This window comes from Canis lupus, chromosome 14 (genome assembly GCF_003254725.2).
Source record: "Canis lupus dingo isolate Sandy chromosome 14, ASM325472v2, whole genome shotgun sequence".
Classification (NCBI taxonomy): Eukaryota; Metazoa; Chordata; class Mammalia; order Carnivora; family Canidae; genus Canis; species Canis lupus.
Window position 1 is genome coordinate 13625077 of NC_064256.1, and position 17456 is coordinate 13642532.

The 17456-nt window shown below is 35.7% G+C and overlaps 1 protein-coding gene across 14 annotated transcripts in view; it reads left to right on the forward strand.

Moving 5' to 3' along the window:
* Positions 1-17456, forward strand: part of RUNDC3B (RUN domain containing 3B) — a 167450-nt gene that overhangs the window by 91042 nt on the left and 58952 nt on the right. For all 14 annotated transcript variants that reach the window (XR_007401982.1, XM_035698462.2, XM_049093522.1 and 11 more), the window contains 2 exons: positions 4516-4605; positions 6838-6918. Coding sequence is in view for 13 of the 14 variants with exons in the window: in XM_035698462.2 (XP_035554355.2) it covers positions 4516-4605; positions 6838-6918 (171 nt within the window). In the remaining variant the exon portion in view is untranslated. The remainder of the gene's footprint in view (positions 1-4515; positions 4606-6837; positions 6919-17456) is intronic.

Consider the following 17456-nt stretch of genomic DNA (forward strand, 5'->3'; position numbering starts at 1 on the left):
CCACTTTTATATCTCTGCTTGATAGTTCAGATATCTTGATTTTTTTTTCTCCTCTAACCCTCTTTACCTCTTTCTTAACAAATGGTTTCACAGCCTAGGTACATGTTTGATCAAGTCAGAACCTAAAAGTCATATTTTATTTCTCTTTCTTCTTCATTCTCTATAATCATGCCTAATTAGCAAATCTTGCCAGTCCTCTCTCCAAAATCTATCTTGATGTATCTCTTGACCTTAATGTCCATGATTGCAAGAGCAATAGTACCTCATTTATCTCTTTCTACACTCCCCTGTTGGTGTCCCAAGTGAGTTTCCATTTCCTCCCCTTTCTTCCAGCCAATCTTCTTAAAAGTTAAAAAGATTGTGTTGGTTCCCACTTAAAGCATTAAAATGTTTTCTCTTCAAATACATTTCCTAGAGTCAAATCCTGGTTAAACCACTTTCTAGCTGTAGAATCTTAGACAAATGCTTCGTCCCTCTCTGGCATATGTGCTGGTAAAGAAGATAATTCATATAAAGCATTCGTAACTGTTCTTGGCACTCGTAAATATTTACATTTATTATTAATGTTATATGGCCTATAGAGCCCTCTGTGATCAGACCTCTGTGGGTTTAAGGCCTAAACGCTTAAGTGATTTTCTTCAGAGTTGAGTTCTTCGGTTCTCCTCTGCCTCAATAACCTGTTTATTTGCTTTATACTACTTATCATCAGCTCTAATGACCTTTCTCTTTTGTTTGTTGCCTGTCCCCGCAAAGGTGCAAAGCTCCATGGAGAGGGACCATGCTTAGGTGGTTCACCATTTAACTTTAGTACCTAGCACAGTTCTCGCCTCTTAATAGGAATTTATTATATTTTTGTTGATAAAATCATTAATGAATCTGACATTCTTAGCAATATCTTTGGAGATTTACTTTTCATCAGTTTTCATTCTGATTCAGTTGGACATTGAATGAAATAAAACATTTATAAGGCTAAAATCTATTTTTCATGTCATGAGGGAGACTCTTCTATAATTTCATTTATAGAGACTAAATTGGGCAAGAGAACAAGAATGTGATAATGAAATTTCTTTGGTTTATAAGATAATATTTCTCATAATATTCCATTTTCAGTATGTAGAGTAACTTCTGACTCTCAAAGGGGAAAATTTGAAGCATGATATTGTACAGTGCTTATATGATCTATACTGGTGGTTCACCGTGGACGCCATCCAAAGGGTATTTGTTATTGAAGTACCTGAAAGGCCTTCGAATAGTCTTAATGAATACTAAAGATAGCAGTATAGAGATATGTTTCAATTAGAGTTAAATTATATATATTTAGAGAGGAAAAGTGCTGTTATTATTAGGTGTTACTTTGTTTTCCTGGTTTTTAATATTTTTCTAGTCAACAGACAAATGGCAAGAATATACCTAATAAAAAGTGGAAGTTTTTCTTCCAGATCACAGTAATATCAGAAGTTGCTCACAATTTTCATTTGCTTCTCAAATGAAAAACTTCCTTATAGAGATACAATCTAACGTATAAAGCTTTACATGGAAGTTTTACATATCTTTTTTACCTTTCACTTTCAGCATATATAATGTGTTTTGGCAATTCAGTGTACTGTTTTGGTTAGATCCTTTAGAACAAAAAATATTTTCAACTAGAGAAAGAGAATTTTCTTTTTTAGTGTATACCTTGTTATTGAATTTAGTCATCTTAGGGTTTATCTTTGGCTCATTTGTTACATAACTTTGGTTATATAAGCAAGCTTTATTAATGCTCCAGGTTTTCTATGAGATAAAAACTAAGAAGTTTAAAGTTTACAGTTTTTTGAAGTCTTTGGAAGTGTTGATGACAAGAATCAAACTTTCAGTCAAAATTATTGGGGTGTTTATTTGATTAAGAGAATAAAAATTAATTTTCCTAACAGCTTCTATTCTGTTAATACATGTAAAGGACGTCTTTGACTAAATGATAAAAATATCTTTTTCAGTTCAGTACACTTCATTATTCTTTTGAATACTGAATTAAGTTACTTTTAAAATGTTATCTCAAACTTAGAAGTGTATTTTATTAAAAATGTTTTTTTAGACTGTTAGACTGTACTAACAAGATGCTCAGCCTACAATGGACAACTTGTTTTTTTTTTTTTTTTAAGGAGAGAGAGAAAGAGATCATGCACGTTGGTGGGGGGACGGTGGGGCAGAGGGAAAGGGAGAGAGAAATCCCAAGCAGGCTCCACGCCCACCCCAGCAGCATGGAGCCCCATGTTGGGCTCTCTCACAACCGGAGATCATGACCTGGGCTGAAATCGAGAGTCAGACACTTAATGGACTGAACCCTCTGGACAGCTCTTTAACTAGAACTTCGTGTTCCATTTGTTCTCCCACACCCTCTATTGCAGTAAAGACTGTTATATTAAATGAGATCTGTGCAACATTACACTTCAGGTATGGTTTTATATGAGTAGAAGTATTTCACATGTAGCAAATATTTCACAAAAAGCGTTTCACTAAAACTAGTTAGATTTGTGTGTGTGCTTGGTATTTTTCAACAGTTCATAATACAATGTTGACATTAGGAAGCAAGCAGAAATAGTTTTGATCTTACTCTTAGAATATACTTTAAACATGGTGGACTCAATATGGAGAAAAAAAAAGTAGACCTTTTCTTATATAGGGGAATGCCAGGAATAGTGGGTAATTCCTAGTATCAAAAACCAGAATTCTGTCTCAGGCATGTGTCCCATGGAATTTGGGGGTCTAGAGCCATTGTAATCATAGTTCTTCTAGGAGTCAAAATAATTTTGTTAAGAGCCAATTTAGCTATAGGGACAGTGACAAAAATCTTAGGTATATAGATTTATTTAATATCTTTATCTTTTTGTGGAATATCTTAGTTAAATATATAGGAATTTCTTCCATTTATTAATCTTTGTTAGGTTAAAGTTTTCAGTTTTTCTTTTTCTTTTTTTTCGTATAGATCTATAAAAGAAATTCCTGTATTTCCAAGGAGACAAAAAACATTTCTTCCCAGCTAGTCTTCCTATCATATTTATTTGTAGCCTTACATCTGACAGAGAGTAAAATAATGGCCTCTTATTTTCCTTTGTACTTTTTATTCATTTAAAATTCCTGGGCGCCGAGGTTCCATCTAGGAACTGACTCAATAATCAGTCAGTTGAGCTCCTGTCTTTGGCTCAGGTTATGATCCGGAGTCCTGGGATCAAGTCCCGCGTTGGGCTCCCCTGGTCAGCGAGGAGTCTGCTTCTCCCTCTGCTCCAGTGCTCTGCTTATGCTCTCTCTTGCACACATGTTCTCTCTCTCTCAAATAAATAAGTAAAAATCTTTTTTAAAAATTCCCTATGAACTATAACATAGGTTAAATTCTCTTTAAATATTTTTGTGTTACAGGAAATGGTATGGTTTAATAGAAACATATAGAACTTAAAGTAAGAATTAGGTTTCTTCCTTGAGCAGTTTATCTGCATGAGCTTGGGCAAATTGTATTAACCTAATTCTTAACTTTTTCCAATGGTAAATTTGAAACTAATGATAGTTCTTTCCACCTTTGCTTCATGGGCTTTTTAAGCAAGTATCAAATGATATGTTTGTAAAAGTATTTTTAAATGAACTGTGCAAAATTGACATTGGGATTATTATGAGCATATTAAAATCTTTTTTATCAAAAAGAGTAAGACAAATTTCATTTACTAAAATGTTTTCCTTTTAGTTAGTGGGGTTTTACAGAGTGGCATCCACTGTCTATCTCTAATATAAATAGATATAGCAAATGATTCCTGCTTACTGAACATAAACTAGCTATTGCATAGTATTATTTTTTTTTAAGTAAATACAATGATCTTACATTCTTTTGTAGAAAAATACCTTAGGCTCATATCATGATATTTTCTCAAAATATTTATTTTAAATATATTAAAATAAAATTTTAGTATTTTAACAACTAACATTAACCAAAACAGAAAGCTTTATAGGAATTAACACAGAAAGGTTCATATTCATATTTTGTCAGAGATATGAACACTTTCTCTTTCATACACAGATACCCTGCTAGTCCATTAGTTTGTTGTTAAAGATTAGTATGAATTACTAATGATCACATCTTTGTAGTTCTTCATTTAGTTAATAACCCTTGGAATTAAAGAAAAACTTTGTGTTTGTTCTGTGTATACAACAGTAGTCTATATAGTTTCACAAATAGACCAGTATAAATGACTGTCACTTTTCAAATTACTTTCGAAATGCTTCACTATTAGGGAAAAATAGTAGACAAACTTGACCCATTGGAAGAGTCAGGGATTCTTTTTAAGAGAAGTGGAAACAATGATATTTTTTTGTTACTGCTGGCATTGTTTTCCTAAGTATCTACAAGAATTGGATGATCCATATAGTTTTTATTTTGATAAATTAATTAAAATTTAGTTCTTTCTACTTTAGTTTGGTCTCTGATTTCTATAGATGAAACTTCAGTCTGCTTTTAATATTTATATATTTACCCGTTTCATTTTTTAGACGATTTTATGAAGATGGAGCAATTGTCTTGGGTGAGGAAGCAAATATGCTTGCTGGCATGCTGCTTGGACTCAATGCTATCGATTTCAGGTACTTAATCTAAATGTGTTCAGTTTTTAAGTTATTTGACCTCATAATGGTTTCTACTTAGGGTTTTTTGTTTTGTTTTGTTTTGTTTTGTTTTGCTAATAAGTAAAGCATACAGCTGGATATTGATATTTGATTCATGTTGTTCCCTATCCTGTGACATCAGTTGTCTGACTGGGTTTACTCTCAGAAGTTAGAAATTTACTCTCAGAGTTAAGGAATTAACTATCATGTTGCTTTCTAGATTGGGCAAAGAGACTGAGAGTTAAGGAATTAACTGTCCTGTTTGCTTTCTAGGTTGGGCAAAAAATCCTAGACTGCATTAACCCAGTAGAAAAAAAAGTATATACCCTGCTAGCACTGAAGGAAGTTTTTGGATCTTATCTCTTAGTATTTTTCAGCGACTGCTTTAAAATGAAAGAAGATGCACTAAAAGATTCAAAGCCAGAAAGATTTTCATTATCTCATGTATTGAAATTAAAAAGATCCTGGCATGATATATTGGGTGTCTTGGGCTTCTATTATGTATCTAGAACATCAAAAATATTATTAATATTTACCTTTACTATCAATAAGATGATTTCAGACTAAGATCATAAGTGCTAAAAATATAAATGTAAGTTTTTCACAGATTTATGGGAGTATCTTTTTACATTCTTTAATTGATCCAGGTTATACTAAAAGTAAAAGGTTTGTTTATAACAAGAACTCAAACATAAGAATGATGGAAATATTATAATTTTTTGGAAAATATCACTTAATATTCCAAGAGTTTCAACAAAGTATAAAACTTAAATGAAAATCTGTTAGATCTTGAATCAAAAAATAATATTGCAAAATAATAATAATAATAATAATAATAATAATAATAATATTGCTCATTTCCACTGAGGTTACCTTTTTTTAATCACTTCCTTTTCAAAATATTTTCATTTTGTCGGTATAATTTTCCTCTATTTAAAATTTAATAAAATAGTATTCAGTTATTAGCTTAATTGTTTAGAATATGAATATGATAGATCTAATATGGATCTTCTTTTTTTAATCCTTCTGAATGTGTTACTTTTTTCACCTGTCATGCTGCTGGCTCTGTCTGAATCCTTCACAATTCTGTTTTTTGATTAAAAAAAAGACGAAGGAAGAAAGAAAGAAAACCTGGGATAAATGCATGAACTGTTGGCTTGTTGTAACCCATTGATACTATATAAATGGCTGAAAGCAAGTGTCTTAAAGATACATTAGTAATAGTTCTGTAAATGAGGTAAAGCTCCTACAAAGTATTGACACTTTTGATGACTCCTTATTCAAGTATGAAAAAGTACATACATACCCTTGATACTAACACATTAGAATGGTATTTCAACAGGCAAACTTACTAACGAAACTAGAAGGTGGGAGTTCACAGATGACTTTTTTTAAAAAGATCCACATACATCTTGTAAATGTTATTGTTTATGTTCCTAGAAGATGTACTTTTTTCTTTTAATAATGGTAATCATAAAACTAAACACTTTTTTTTTGTTATCCAATTGGATATACCATCAATCAAAGCAAAGACTACTGGATTGGGAGACCAGGTGATTTAGAGTTGCTTTACTGGCTTTATAAGACTCCCAGTATGACTTTGGGCAAATCTCAACCTAAATTTTCCTGTTGCCAAGACCTCAAAAAGAATGGACTAAAGAGTAAAAGGTTTTTTTTTGTTTTTTTTTTTTTTGTTTTTTTTTTAGCATTCTCTATAGGCCTAAGACCCAAACCTTTTCACCTATTCATGTAGTTTAGAAAACTTTCATTTTCTAATTAGTCAGAATTTTTATTTTTTTTTATTCTTTTAGTCAATTTTTAAGGAGGTAGTCAATATCAGGTAAGAATTTGTATGTAAACATGAACAAGTCTTCATTTGAAAATCCACCAGTAACATCTTAAATCCAGTGAAGACCAAGGTAGTGTCCAATAATGTTTGAACAGATTTCTCAGTTTTTCTTTTGCATAATATATTCATATTAGAGTGTATTAACTTGTGCACTCCTTTGTCATCAATAGTGAATATAGAGTATCTTTATTAAGGCGTTTATTTGTAACAAGTAACATTAAAAAGTAACATTTAAATTATAAATAAAAAAATTTACCTGCAATTTGATAAAACAGATGTCTCTAACAAAGATTATTTAAAACATTTAACATCAATTTAAAGGTTTATGTATTATGTGACATATTTATTGTCTCTTGTCTTAGCTTTTGCCTCAAGGGAGAGGGATTGGATGGAAACTTTCCTGCTGTAATAGACTACACACCATATTTGAAGTTTACCCAAAGGTAGTTGACATCTTAAATATATTATTAAAATCTTAATTTATAGTTGAATATCTTGTGTAATATATTCATCTGATTAAAATTGCTTTTATTTCAGTATCAGAAATAGTTCAAAATTATAGACTCCATTTGCATTTTTAGTGTTTATGTAAATACACTTTTTACATAATTGCAGTTCCAGCATAAACACAGTTTTTTTGAGAATAGCATGTATTTCTATTGCTTTAGTCATTATAATGATAACTTTAATAGCTCTATAATAGTACATTGACAGTTCAAAACTGAAATCCATCATTCAGATTCTCCATTTTCCTTCCATTATAAAGGAAAAAATAATGAACATTTTGTACAAATCAATTTTCTTTTTGTTTCTACTGTGAATTTACAATTACTCAGGCAAATATAATGAGAAATGTTATGGCCCTTAAAGTGTATCTTTATAAAGGAGTTGTACCAATTTATCTTACTACCAGAATTGTATGAGAGTTAAGAATCTCCTACAATCTCATCAGCATTGAAAATGAATCAGATGAAATCTATAGATTTTTTTGAAGGTCTCCTTGTGTAATTGGTTTCCTGAATAGAATGATCATCTTTATATGCTTTAAAACTGTTATTGTTTAATATCAGGCCAGAGCTATAAGGGAAACAGAAAGAGTAATACACGTACACATACACACATGCACACATACTGAAGATGGATTTATTGAGGACCTAATGTAGAAAAGAAATTTTCCTAACTGCCAAGGATACATAGCTGTCAGGAGTGTAGGTACTTCATGAAATTCTGAAAAAGAGTTTAGTCCTTGTCCCCAAAATAATCGCCATCTAGTAAGAGAAGTCACTGTTTGACAGTGTTAAGATACTTTAGGTGGTGAGGGAGAAGTAGTAACACAGTATTATGGTACCAAGATTTCTAACTTGAGTAAGTGGATCACTTGGGAAAAGGGGTAATTCTAGTATATTAGATCTGAAAAAGGAATACAGCAAGAATTTTTGAACAGGTAAAAAATTATACTGTTTGGGATATATTGGATTTTATATTTACATTTTATGAAGATAAATAGTTCAAAAATAATACTAGTAAAAAGAATAGTGATAATACTTATTGAATACTTACTTGTATCTCAGGCATTGTTCAAAGTGCTTTCCTTCTATTAACTCATTTAATCCTCAGAAGCCAGTGACATAGGCACCACTATTCTAATTTTATACATGAGGAAACTAAAATGCAGAGAGGCTAAATAACTTGTCCATAGTTTTAGAGCTAGTTTGTGTAGAATATGCCACAGGTCTGGAATTAAAGAGCAAGATGACAGCGGGACATTAGGTGTTTGGCCATTAACATGTAAGTAGAAAGGCTATTTTTAGGGATTTAGGAAGTGACCTAAATTAAGATACAAAGATAAATGTAAAAACTAATTTTTCCTTCATACTTACATAAGAGGCTGTAGTAATTATTACAACACTTTACAGTAATGGAACCTTTTCAACTGGTCCCCTCGGAATGGATCTGATGATACATGCTCTTTCTCCAACTTGCTTAACCACTTTTTGTCTAAATTTTTATGCAACTTCCTCTTTCTTTGATTCACTAATCCAAACATGCAAAAAAAGCTTCCTTTCCTTTATATGCTGAGGGATTTCTACTATCTTATGAAAAGAACACTAAAATTAGAAGGGAAATACCAGGTGAACCTAGTCATAAACAAGTTTGCGTTACTGACCACAGAGGTGGTCTTCTTTTTAGGATTTAAACTATCCTGATTGTCATAAAGAACCAGTAGTTTAAACACATGGTGGCTTCCATGAGATATGCTTATGTTCGATACATTTTTAAAAAGCCCTATTCAGGGGCACCTGGGTGGCTCAGCGGTTAGGCATCTGCCTTCAGCTCAGGGCATGATCACGGGGTCCTGGGATAGAGTCCCACATCGGACTCCCTGCAGGGAGTCTGCTTCTCCCTCTGTCTGTGTCTCTGCCTCTCTCTCTGTGTCTCTCATGAATAAGTAAATAAATCTTTAAAAAAAAAAAAAGCCCTATTCAGTTTCTAATTTTAGGAAACTGTAAAAGTCTGTCCCTAACAAAATTACTGCTTTTAATTTATTGGTAAGGTAATACATATTAATTATAGAAAAATTAGAAAATGAAGACAGGTAGGTAAAAGAAAGTTTAAGTCACTCATAATCTTACCTTTAAGAAGCAGCTTCTAGAAGCATTAACATTTTGGTGAGTAGCTTTCCAGCCTTTTTATGCATAGATATATTTTTTAATTAAGATGGAATCATAATATACATGTAATACTTATTTCCCTTAATACTGTATAATGGACATTTTTGCATGTCATTAACTATCCTACTACAGCATAATTTCCCTAAATGAATAGAATTTAATTATTTATATAATGTATCTACTCAATTATTGTTAGACCTTTAGGATACATTCAGTTAGTTGTTTGCTGTCATATACATTATTGGAATTAATAACCTTGTAACTACATCTTTTTAAACAGACCATGATTATTTCTTTAAGTTAAATTTCTTGGATAAAGCATATATATTATTAAAGCTTTTGAAATAGGCTGTCAAAATGACCTCCAGAGAGGCCATGCTTATTTAGTTTCTATAGGCAATATGTGAGATTGCCTGCCTCCCACCATTGCCAATTAAGTATAAAAGTGTGGCAAAATAAATAAATAAAAGTGGCCAATTCTGTAACTGAAAGATGGTATCCTTTGGAGTTTTTTCCTTTTGTTTTAATTTGCATTTTTTTGATTACTGGTGCTGCTAATCTTTTAAAAATGTTTATTAACCATTAGTCTTTTTAAATGAAGTGTTACCTTTTGAAGCAATATATGTGAAATATGTTAATAGATAGCATCCCAAAATGTTTTATTTATTTATTTATTTATTTATTTATTTATTAATTTATTTATGATAGTCACACAGAGGGAGAGAGAGAGAGAGGCAAAGACATAGGCAGAGGGAGAAGACATGCATCGGGAGCCTGACATGGGATTCGATCCCGGGTCTCCAGGATCACGCCCTGGGCCAAAGGCAGGCGCTAAACTGCTGTGCCACCCAGGGATTCCCCCTAAAATATATTTTATGTTTAAAACTGGTTTTTAGTTTTAGGTTGTGTGCCAGTGAGAATACTGAGCTTTTCTGAGTTACATCTTAATGTAACTTTAAACATCTTTAAACCTTTTTGTTTGAATGGATTTTAGGCCTGTAATGTCCAGTAGCTAATTATTATTGCTCTCTTAAGATGCCTTCACTTTTTTGCTTTTAAATATAATGTTGTCATAGCATTCTTATAGCTAAGTCTTTGTACTTCAACATGATTATTTCCTTAAAGAGGCACATTTCTACAAACAAAATCGCTAAAACAAAGAAGACTGTTAAGTCCCATCTGCTGTTAAATTGCCCTCCCTAGACATTCTACCCTATATATTCTGCCTTTCCCTGGCTCTTACAGAGATCATCATTTTGCTATGGAAAACCAGTCCTATGACCTGTGCACTACATCCCATCATCCCTCTTATGTTAAGGTCTTCACCCAAACTCTTGTCCTCTTCTGCTAATTTTCCTTCTTTTCTAGATCTTCCCACACATCACAGCATACAGGTGTGTTATTTTTCCTGTGTTAAAAACAAAACAGAGAAACTTTCCCCATAGTCATTTTGAGCTACTTTTCAGCCACCTCTCCTTTATTACAAAACTGTGCCTCCAGTTTATTTATTTATTGCGTCCATTCTCCCTTGTGCTATTCAAATTGAGCTTTAATACTTACCCCTGAAAGTGCTCTTGTCAAAGTTAGCAATAATGTCTCATTGCCAAATCTAGTAGTTAATTGTTTCCTCATCTGTCTCAGTGTTTGACTTTCAAGCAGTTTGATACATGTGAGTGCTTTGAAGAGATCACTTCTCCTTTTGGCTCCTCCTTACTCCTCTTCCCCGTTTCTCCTTATTTCCCCATCCTCTAAATGTTAGACTGTTGCAGAGATCATTCCCAAATCATCTTTGCTCTGTGTATTCGCTAAGTACTTTGCTCCAGTTTCATGGATCTAAATACTATATCTATGCTACTCTTTCCCAAATGTGTATTTCTGCCTGGAACACTGCCCTAAACTCTAGACTAACATATCTAGCTGCCAGCTTGCCACCTCCACTTGGATGTGTGGTAAAGCATCTCGAATGAGCATGTACAAAACTGAACTCCCAATTTCTCAGCTCCCAACTTTTCTTCCTTTTAACCTTTCCCTTTCCAAGAATGGTAGTTCTGTCATTCTGGCTGCTTATGCTCAAAACTTTGATATCATGATTGAATTTTCTCTGCCATAATCCACATAGGATCCATCAATAAATCCTTTGGTACCATCATTATTACCTCCTTAAATTAAATTAAGGTCCATTATTTTTTCTTTTTAAAAAATAAATGCTTAATTATAAGAAGTAAAGGAATAATGAAGGTGATCATAATTCTTACTCTCTTTTTAACAATTACAAATAGTAAAGCATTATAAAGATTTGATAAAAAGGGATACTTGGATGGTTCACTGGTTGAGTGCTACCTTCAGCTCAGGTTGTGATCTGGGGTCCTAGGATCAAGTCCTGTATTAGGTTCCCCACAGGGAGACTGCTTCTCCCTCTGCCTATGTCTCTGCCTTTGTCTACGTGTCTCTCATAAATAAATAAATAAGTAAATAAGATTTTTTTATAAAAGAAAACTATTTTTCCTTTTATATCACTGATATTTCTTTCATTGCCTCAGTAAAAAATTGTAAAATATTTTGTTCTTTAAAATATATGAATATTTCTGAAACTCTTATCATTTTTCCACCAAAAATATTTGCAGAATTTCTGTCTTTTAGAATAAGAGACTTTTATCAGTATCAACTTTTCTTGTGAATAGGATAGAAATAAGTCTTAGCAAATCATATAGACCGTTCGTGACCTGGCATCAGTTTACCTTCTTAGCCATATTATTTGTCTAACACCCATTCAGCTTTTTTGGAAAGCTATAGTATTATTGGCCGTTGAAATGTTGAAAGGCAGTGTAATATTGTTTAAAAGCTTTTTATTTTATTTTATTTTATTTTATTTAAAGCTTTTTAAAGCTTTTTAATACCAATTCCTCTACTAGGGTGACCTTGAGCAAACTACTTATCTCTTATTCTTATTATCTTCCTTTGTTGGATGAATCTATTAAATAGTAGAGTGATATGTCATGGATCTTTCATGAGGATTAAGGAGATAATGTATATGAAGTGTTTATATAGTTCCTTGGAGTCATTGTAGGTAGGTATTTATTTTCTTTCTTGTCCTTGCAAGGAACTTCCTTATTATCAGTCTTCTTTTTCTATTCTTTGAAGTTTTAAAATATTACTAATTTAATTTCATTGGTAGTCATATAATCATTCTGATTTTCTATTGATTCAGGTTTGGTAGATTATATTTTATTAGAATTTAAATTTGTCATGTTCAGAGATTTAATCTCTATCTCTTTTCATTTCTAGTTATCTTTTGCCTTATGTGTTCATAACCCTTTTTTTGCTTAATTTTTAAAATCATTCTTGCCAAAGTTTGTCAATTTTATAGGTTTTTTTTCAATTTTTTAAAAGATTTTATTTATTTGAGAGACAGAGAGAGAGAGCACGAGTGGAGGGAAGGAGCAGAAGGAGAAGCAGACTCTCCTGCTAAACAGGGACTCCGGGATCATTACCTGAGCCAAAGGCAGATGCTTAACCAACTGAGCCACCCAGACACCCCTGAAAAATAATTGATAAATATCACTGTATAAATTTAAGGACTACAGAATAAAAGTTTAATTCATATATATTGTGAAATGATTACCACAAAGGTTCAACTAACATCTGTCTTCTCATAAGGATACAATTAAAAAAAGGGAAAAAAATTATCCTTGTGATGAAAACCCTTAGGATTTATTCTCTTAAAAACCTTCCTATAGAGGGGAGGGGCAAGATGGCGGAAGAGTAGGGTCTCCAAATCACCTGTCTCCACCAAATTACCTAGAAAACCTTCAAATTATCCTGAAAATCTATCAATTCGGCCTGAGATTTAAAGAGAGACCAGCTGGAATGCTACAGTGAGAAGAGTTCACGCATCTATCAAGGTAGGAAGACGGGGGGAAAAAGAAAGAAAGGAACAAAGGCCTCCAAGGGGGAGGGGCCCCGCGAGGAGCCGGGCTGAGGTCGGGGCAAGTGTCCCCAGGACAGGAGAGCCCCGTCCCGGAGAGCAGGAGCTGCACCGACCTTCCCGGGCGGAAAGGGGCTCGCGGGGAGGTGGAGCAGGACCCAGGAGGGCGGGGATGCCCTCGGGCTCCCGGGAACACTAACAGACACCTGCGCCCCAGGAGAGTGCACCGAGCTCCTTAAGGGCTGCAGCGCGCACGGCGGGACCCGGAGCAGCTCAGAGGGGCTCGGGCAGAGGAAGAGGCTCCGTGCGGAGGGGGCTGCGCGGTTCCAGGAGCAGCTCGGAGGGGCTTGGGCGGCAGCTCCGCGGGGCTTGGGCGGCAGCTCCGCGGAGGGGGTTGCGTGGTCCGGGAGCGCGAATCCAACAGCGCAGGCCCCGGAGCACAGGGCGCCGGGACACAGCCCAGGATCCGGCCTCCCCCCCCGGGACAGGCAGAGGCCGGGAGGGCCCAGGACAGCGAGGACGCTCCTGCCCCAGCTGAGCAGATCAGCGGCCGCGCCCCAGAGCCTCCAGGCCCTGCAGACGGAGTTCCTGCCGGAGCTGAATCCAGGTTTCCAGAGCTGGCCCTGCCACTGGGGCTGTTCCTCCTGCGGCCTCACGGGGTAAACAACCCCCACTGAGCCCTGCACCAGGCAGGGGCAGAGCAGCTCCCCCAACTGCTAACACCTGAAAATCAGCGCAACAGGCCCCTCCCCCAGAAGACCAGCTAGACTGACAACTTCCAGGAGAAGCCAAGGGACTTAAAGTACACAGAATCAGAAGATACTGCCCCGTGGTTCTTTTTTTTTTTTGCTTTTTGATTTGTTTCCTTCCCCAACCCCTTTTTTTCTCCTTTTTTTTTTCTCTTTTTCTTCTTTTTTTTTTTTTTGTTTTTTTTTTCTTTCTTCCCTTTTTTTTCTCTTTCTCTTTTCTTTCCTTCTTTCTCTCCTCTCTTTTTCTCTTTTTCCCAATACAACTTGCTTTTGGCCACTCTGCACTGAGCAAAATGACCAGAAGGAAAACCTCACCTCAAAAGAAAGAATCAGAAACAGTCCTCTCTCCCACAGAGTTACAAAATCTGGATTACAATTCAATGTCAGAAAGCCAATTCAGAAGCACTATTATACAGCTACTGGTGGCTCTAGAAAAAAGTATAAAGGACTCAAGAGACTTCATGACTGCAGAATTTAGAGCTAATCAGGCAGAAATTAAAAATCAATTGAATGAGATGCAATCCAAACTAGAAGTCCTAACGAGGAGGGTTAACGAGGTGGAAGAACGAGTGAGTGACATAGAAGACAAGTTGATGGCAAAGAGGGAAACTGAGGAAAAAAGAGACAAACAATTAAAAGACCATGAAGATAGATTAAGGGAAATAAACGACAGCCTGAGAAAGAAAAACCTACGTTTAATTGGGGTTCCCGAGGGCGCCGAAAGGGACAGAGGGCCAGAATATGTATTTGAACAAATTCTAGCTGAAAACTTTCGTAATCTGGGAAGGGAAACAGGCATTCAGATCCAGGAAATAGAGAGATCCCCCCCTAAAATCAATAAAAACCGTTCAACACCTCGACATTTAATAGTGAAGCTTGCAAATTCCAAAGATAAAGAGAAGATCCTTAAAGCAGCAAGAGACAAGAAATCCCTGACTTTTATGGGGAGGAGTATTAGGGTAACAGCAGACCTCTCCACAGAGACCTGGCAGGCCAGAAAGGGCTGGCAGGATATATTCAGGGTCCTAAATGAGAAGAACATGCAACCAAGAATACTTTATCCAGCAAGGCTCTCATTCAAAATGGAAGGAGAGATAAAGAGCTTCCAAGACAGGCAGCAACTAAAAGAATATGTGACCTCCAAACCAGCTCTGCAAGAAATTTTAAGGGGGACTCTTAAAATTCCCCTTTAAGAAGAAGTTCAGTGGAACAGTCCACAAAAACAAGGACTGAATAGATATCATGATGACACTAAACTCATATCTCTCAATAGTAACTCTGAATGTGAACGGGCTTAATGACCCCATCAAAAGGCGCAGGGTTTCAGACTGGATAAAAAAGCAGGACCCATCTATTTGCTGTCTACAAGAGACTCATTTTAGACAGAAGGACACCTACAGCCTGAAAATAAAAGGTTGGAGAACCATTTACCATTCGAATGGTCCTCAAAAGAAAGCAGGGATAGCCATCCTTATATCAGATAAACTAAAATTTACCCCAAAGACTGTAGTGAGAGATGAAGAGGGACACTATCTCATACTTAAAGGATCTATTCAACAAGAGGACTTAACAATCCTCAATATATATGCTCCGAATGTGGGAGCTGCCAAATATATAAATCAATTATTAACCAAAGTGAAGAAATACTTAGATAATAATACACTTATACTTGGTGACTTCAATCTAGCTCTTTCTATACTCGATAGGTCTTCTAAGCACAACATCTCCAAAGAAACGAGAGCTTTAAATGATACACTGGACCAGATGGATTTCACAGATATCTACAGAACTTTACATCCAAACTCAACTGAATACACATTCTTCTCAAGCGCACATGGAACTTTCTCCAGAATAGACCACATATTGGGTCACAAATCGGGTCTGAACCGATACCAAAAGATTGGGATTGTCCCCTGCATATTCTCAGACCATAATGCCTTGAAATTAGAACTAAATCACAACAAGAAGTTTGGAAGGACCTCAAACACGTGGAGGTTAAGGACCATCCTGCTAAAAGATAAAAGGGTCAACCAGGAAATTAAGGAAGAATTAAAAAGATTCATGGAAACTAATGAGAATGAAGATACAACCGTTCAAAATCTTTGGGATGCAGCAAAAGCAGTCCTAAGGGGGAAATACATCGCAATACAAGCATCCATTCAAAAACTGGAAAGAACTCAAATACAAAAGCTAACCTTACACATAAAGGAGCTAGAGAAAAAACAGCAAATAGATCCTACACCCAAGAGAAGAAGGGAGTTAATAAAGATTCGAGCAGAACTCAACGAAATCGAGACCAGAAGAACTGTGGAACAGATCAACAGAACCAGGAGTTGGTTCTTTGAAAGAATTAATAAGATAGATAAACCATTAGCCAGCCTTATTAAAAAGAAGAGAGAGAAGACTCAAATTAATAAAATCATAAATGAGAAAGGAGAGATCACTACCAACACCAAGGAAATACAAACGATTTTAAAAACATATTATGAACAGCTATACGCCAATAAATTAGGCAATCTAGAAGAAATGGACGCATTCCTGGAAAGCCACAAACTGCCAAAACTGGAACAGGAAGAAATAGAAAACCTGAACAGGCCAATAACCAGGGAGGAAATTGAAGCAGTTATCAAAAACCTCCCAAGACACAAGAGTCCAGGGCCAGATGGCTTCCCAGGGGAATTTTATCAAACGTTTAAAGAAGAAACCATACCTATTCTCCTAAAGCTGTTTGGAAAGATAGAAAGAGATGGAGTACTTCCAAATTCGTACTATGAAGCCAGCATCACCTTAATTCCAAAGCCAGACAAAGACCCCACCAAAAAGGAGAATTACAGACCAATATCCCTGATGAACATGGATGCAAAAATTCTCAACAAGATACTGGCCAATAGGATCCAACAGTACATTAAGAAAATTATTCACCATGACCAAGTAGGATTTATCCCTGGGACACAAGGCTGGTTCAACACCCGTAAAACAATCAATGTGATTCATCATATCAGCAAGAGAAAAACCAAGAACCATATGATCCTCTCATTGGATCCAGAGAAAGCATTTGACAAAATACAGCATCCATTCCTGATCAAAACTCTTCAGAGTGTAGGGATAGAGGGAACATTCCTCGACATCTTAAAAGCCATCTATGACGGGATCTCTGGGTGGCGCAGCGGTTTAGCGCCTGCCTTTGGCCCAGGGCGCGATTCCGGAGACCCGGGATCGAATCCCACGTCGGGCTCCCGGTGCATGGAGCCTGCTTCTCCCTCTGCCTGTGTCTCTGCCTCTCTTTCTCTCTCTGTGACTATCATAAAAAAAAAAAAAAAAAAAAAAAAAAAGCCATCTATGAAAAGCCCACAGCAAATATCATTCTCAATGGGGAAGCACTGGGAGCCTTTCCCCTAAGATCAGGAACAAGACAGGGATGTCCACTCTCACCACTGCTGTTCAACATAGTACTGGAAGTCCTAGCCTCAGCAATCAGACAACAAAAAGACATTAAAGGCATTCAAATTGGCAAAGAAGAAGTCAAACTCTCCCTCTTCGCCGATGACATTATACTCTACATAGAAAACCCAAAAGTCTCCACCCCAAGATTGCTAGAACTCATACAGCAATTCGGTAGCGTGGCAGGATACAAA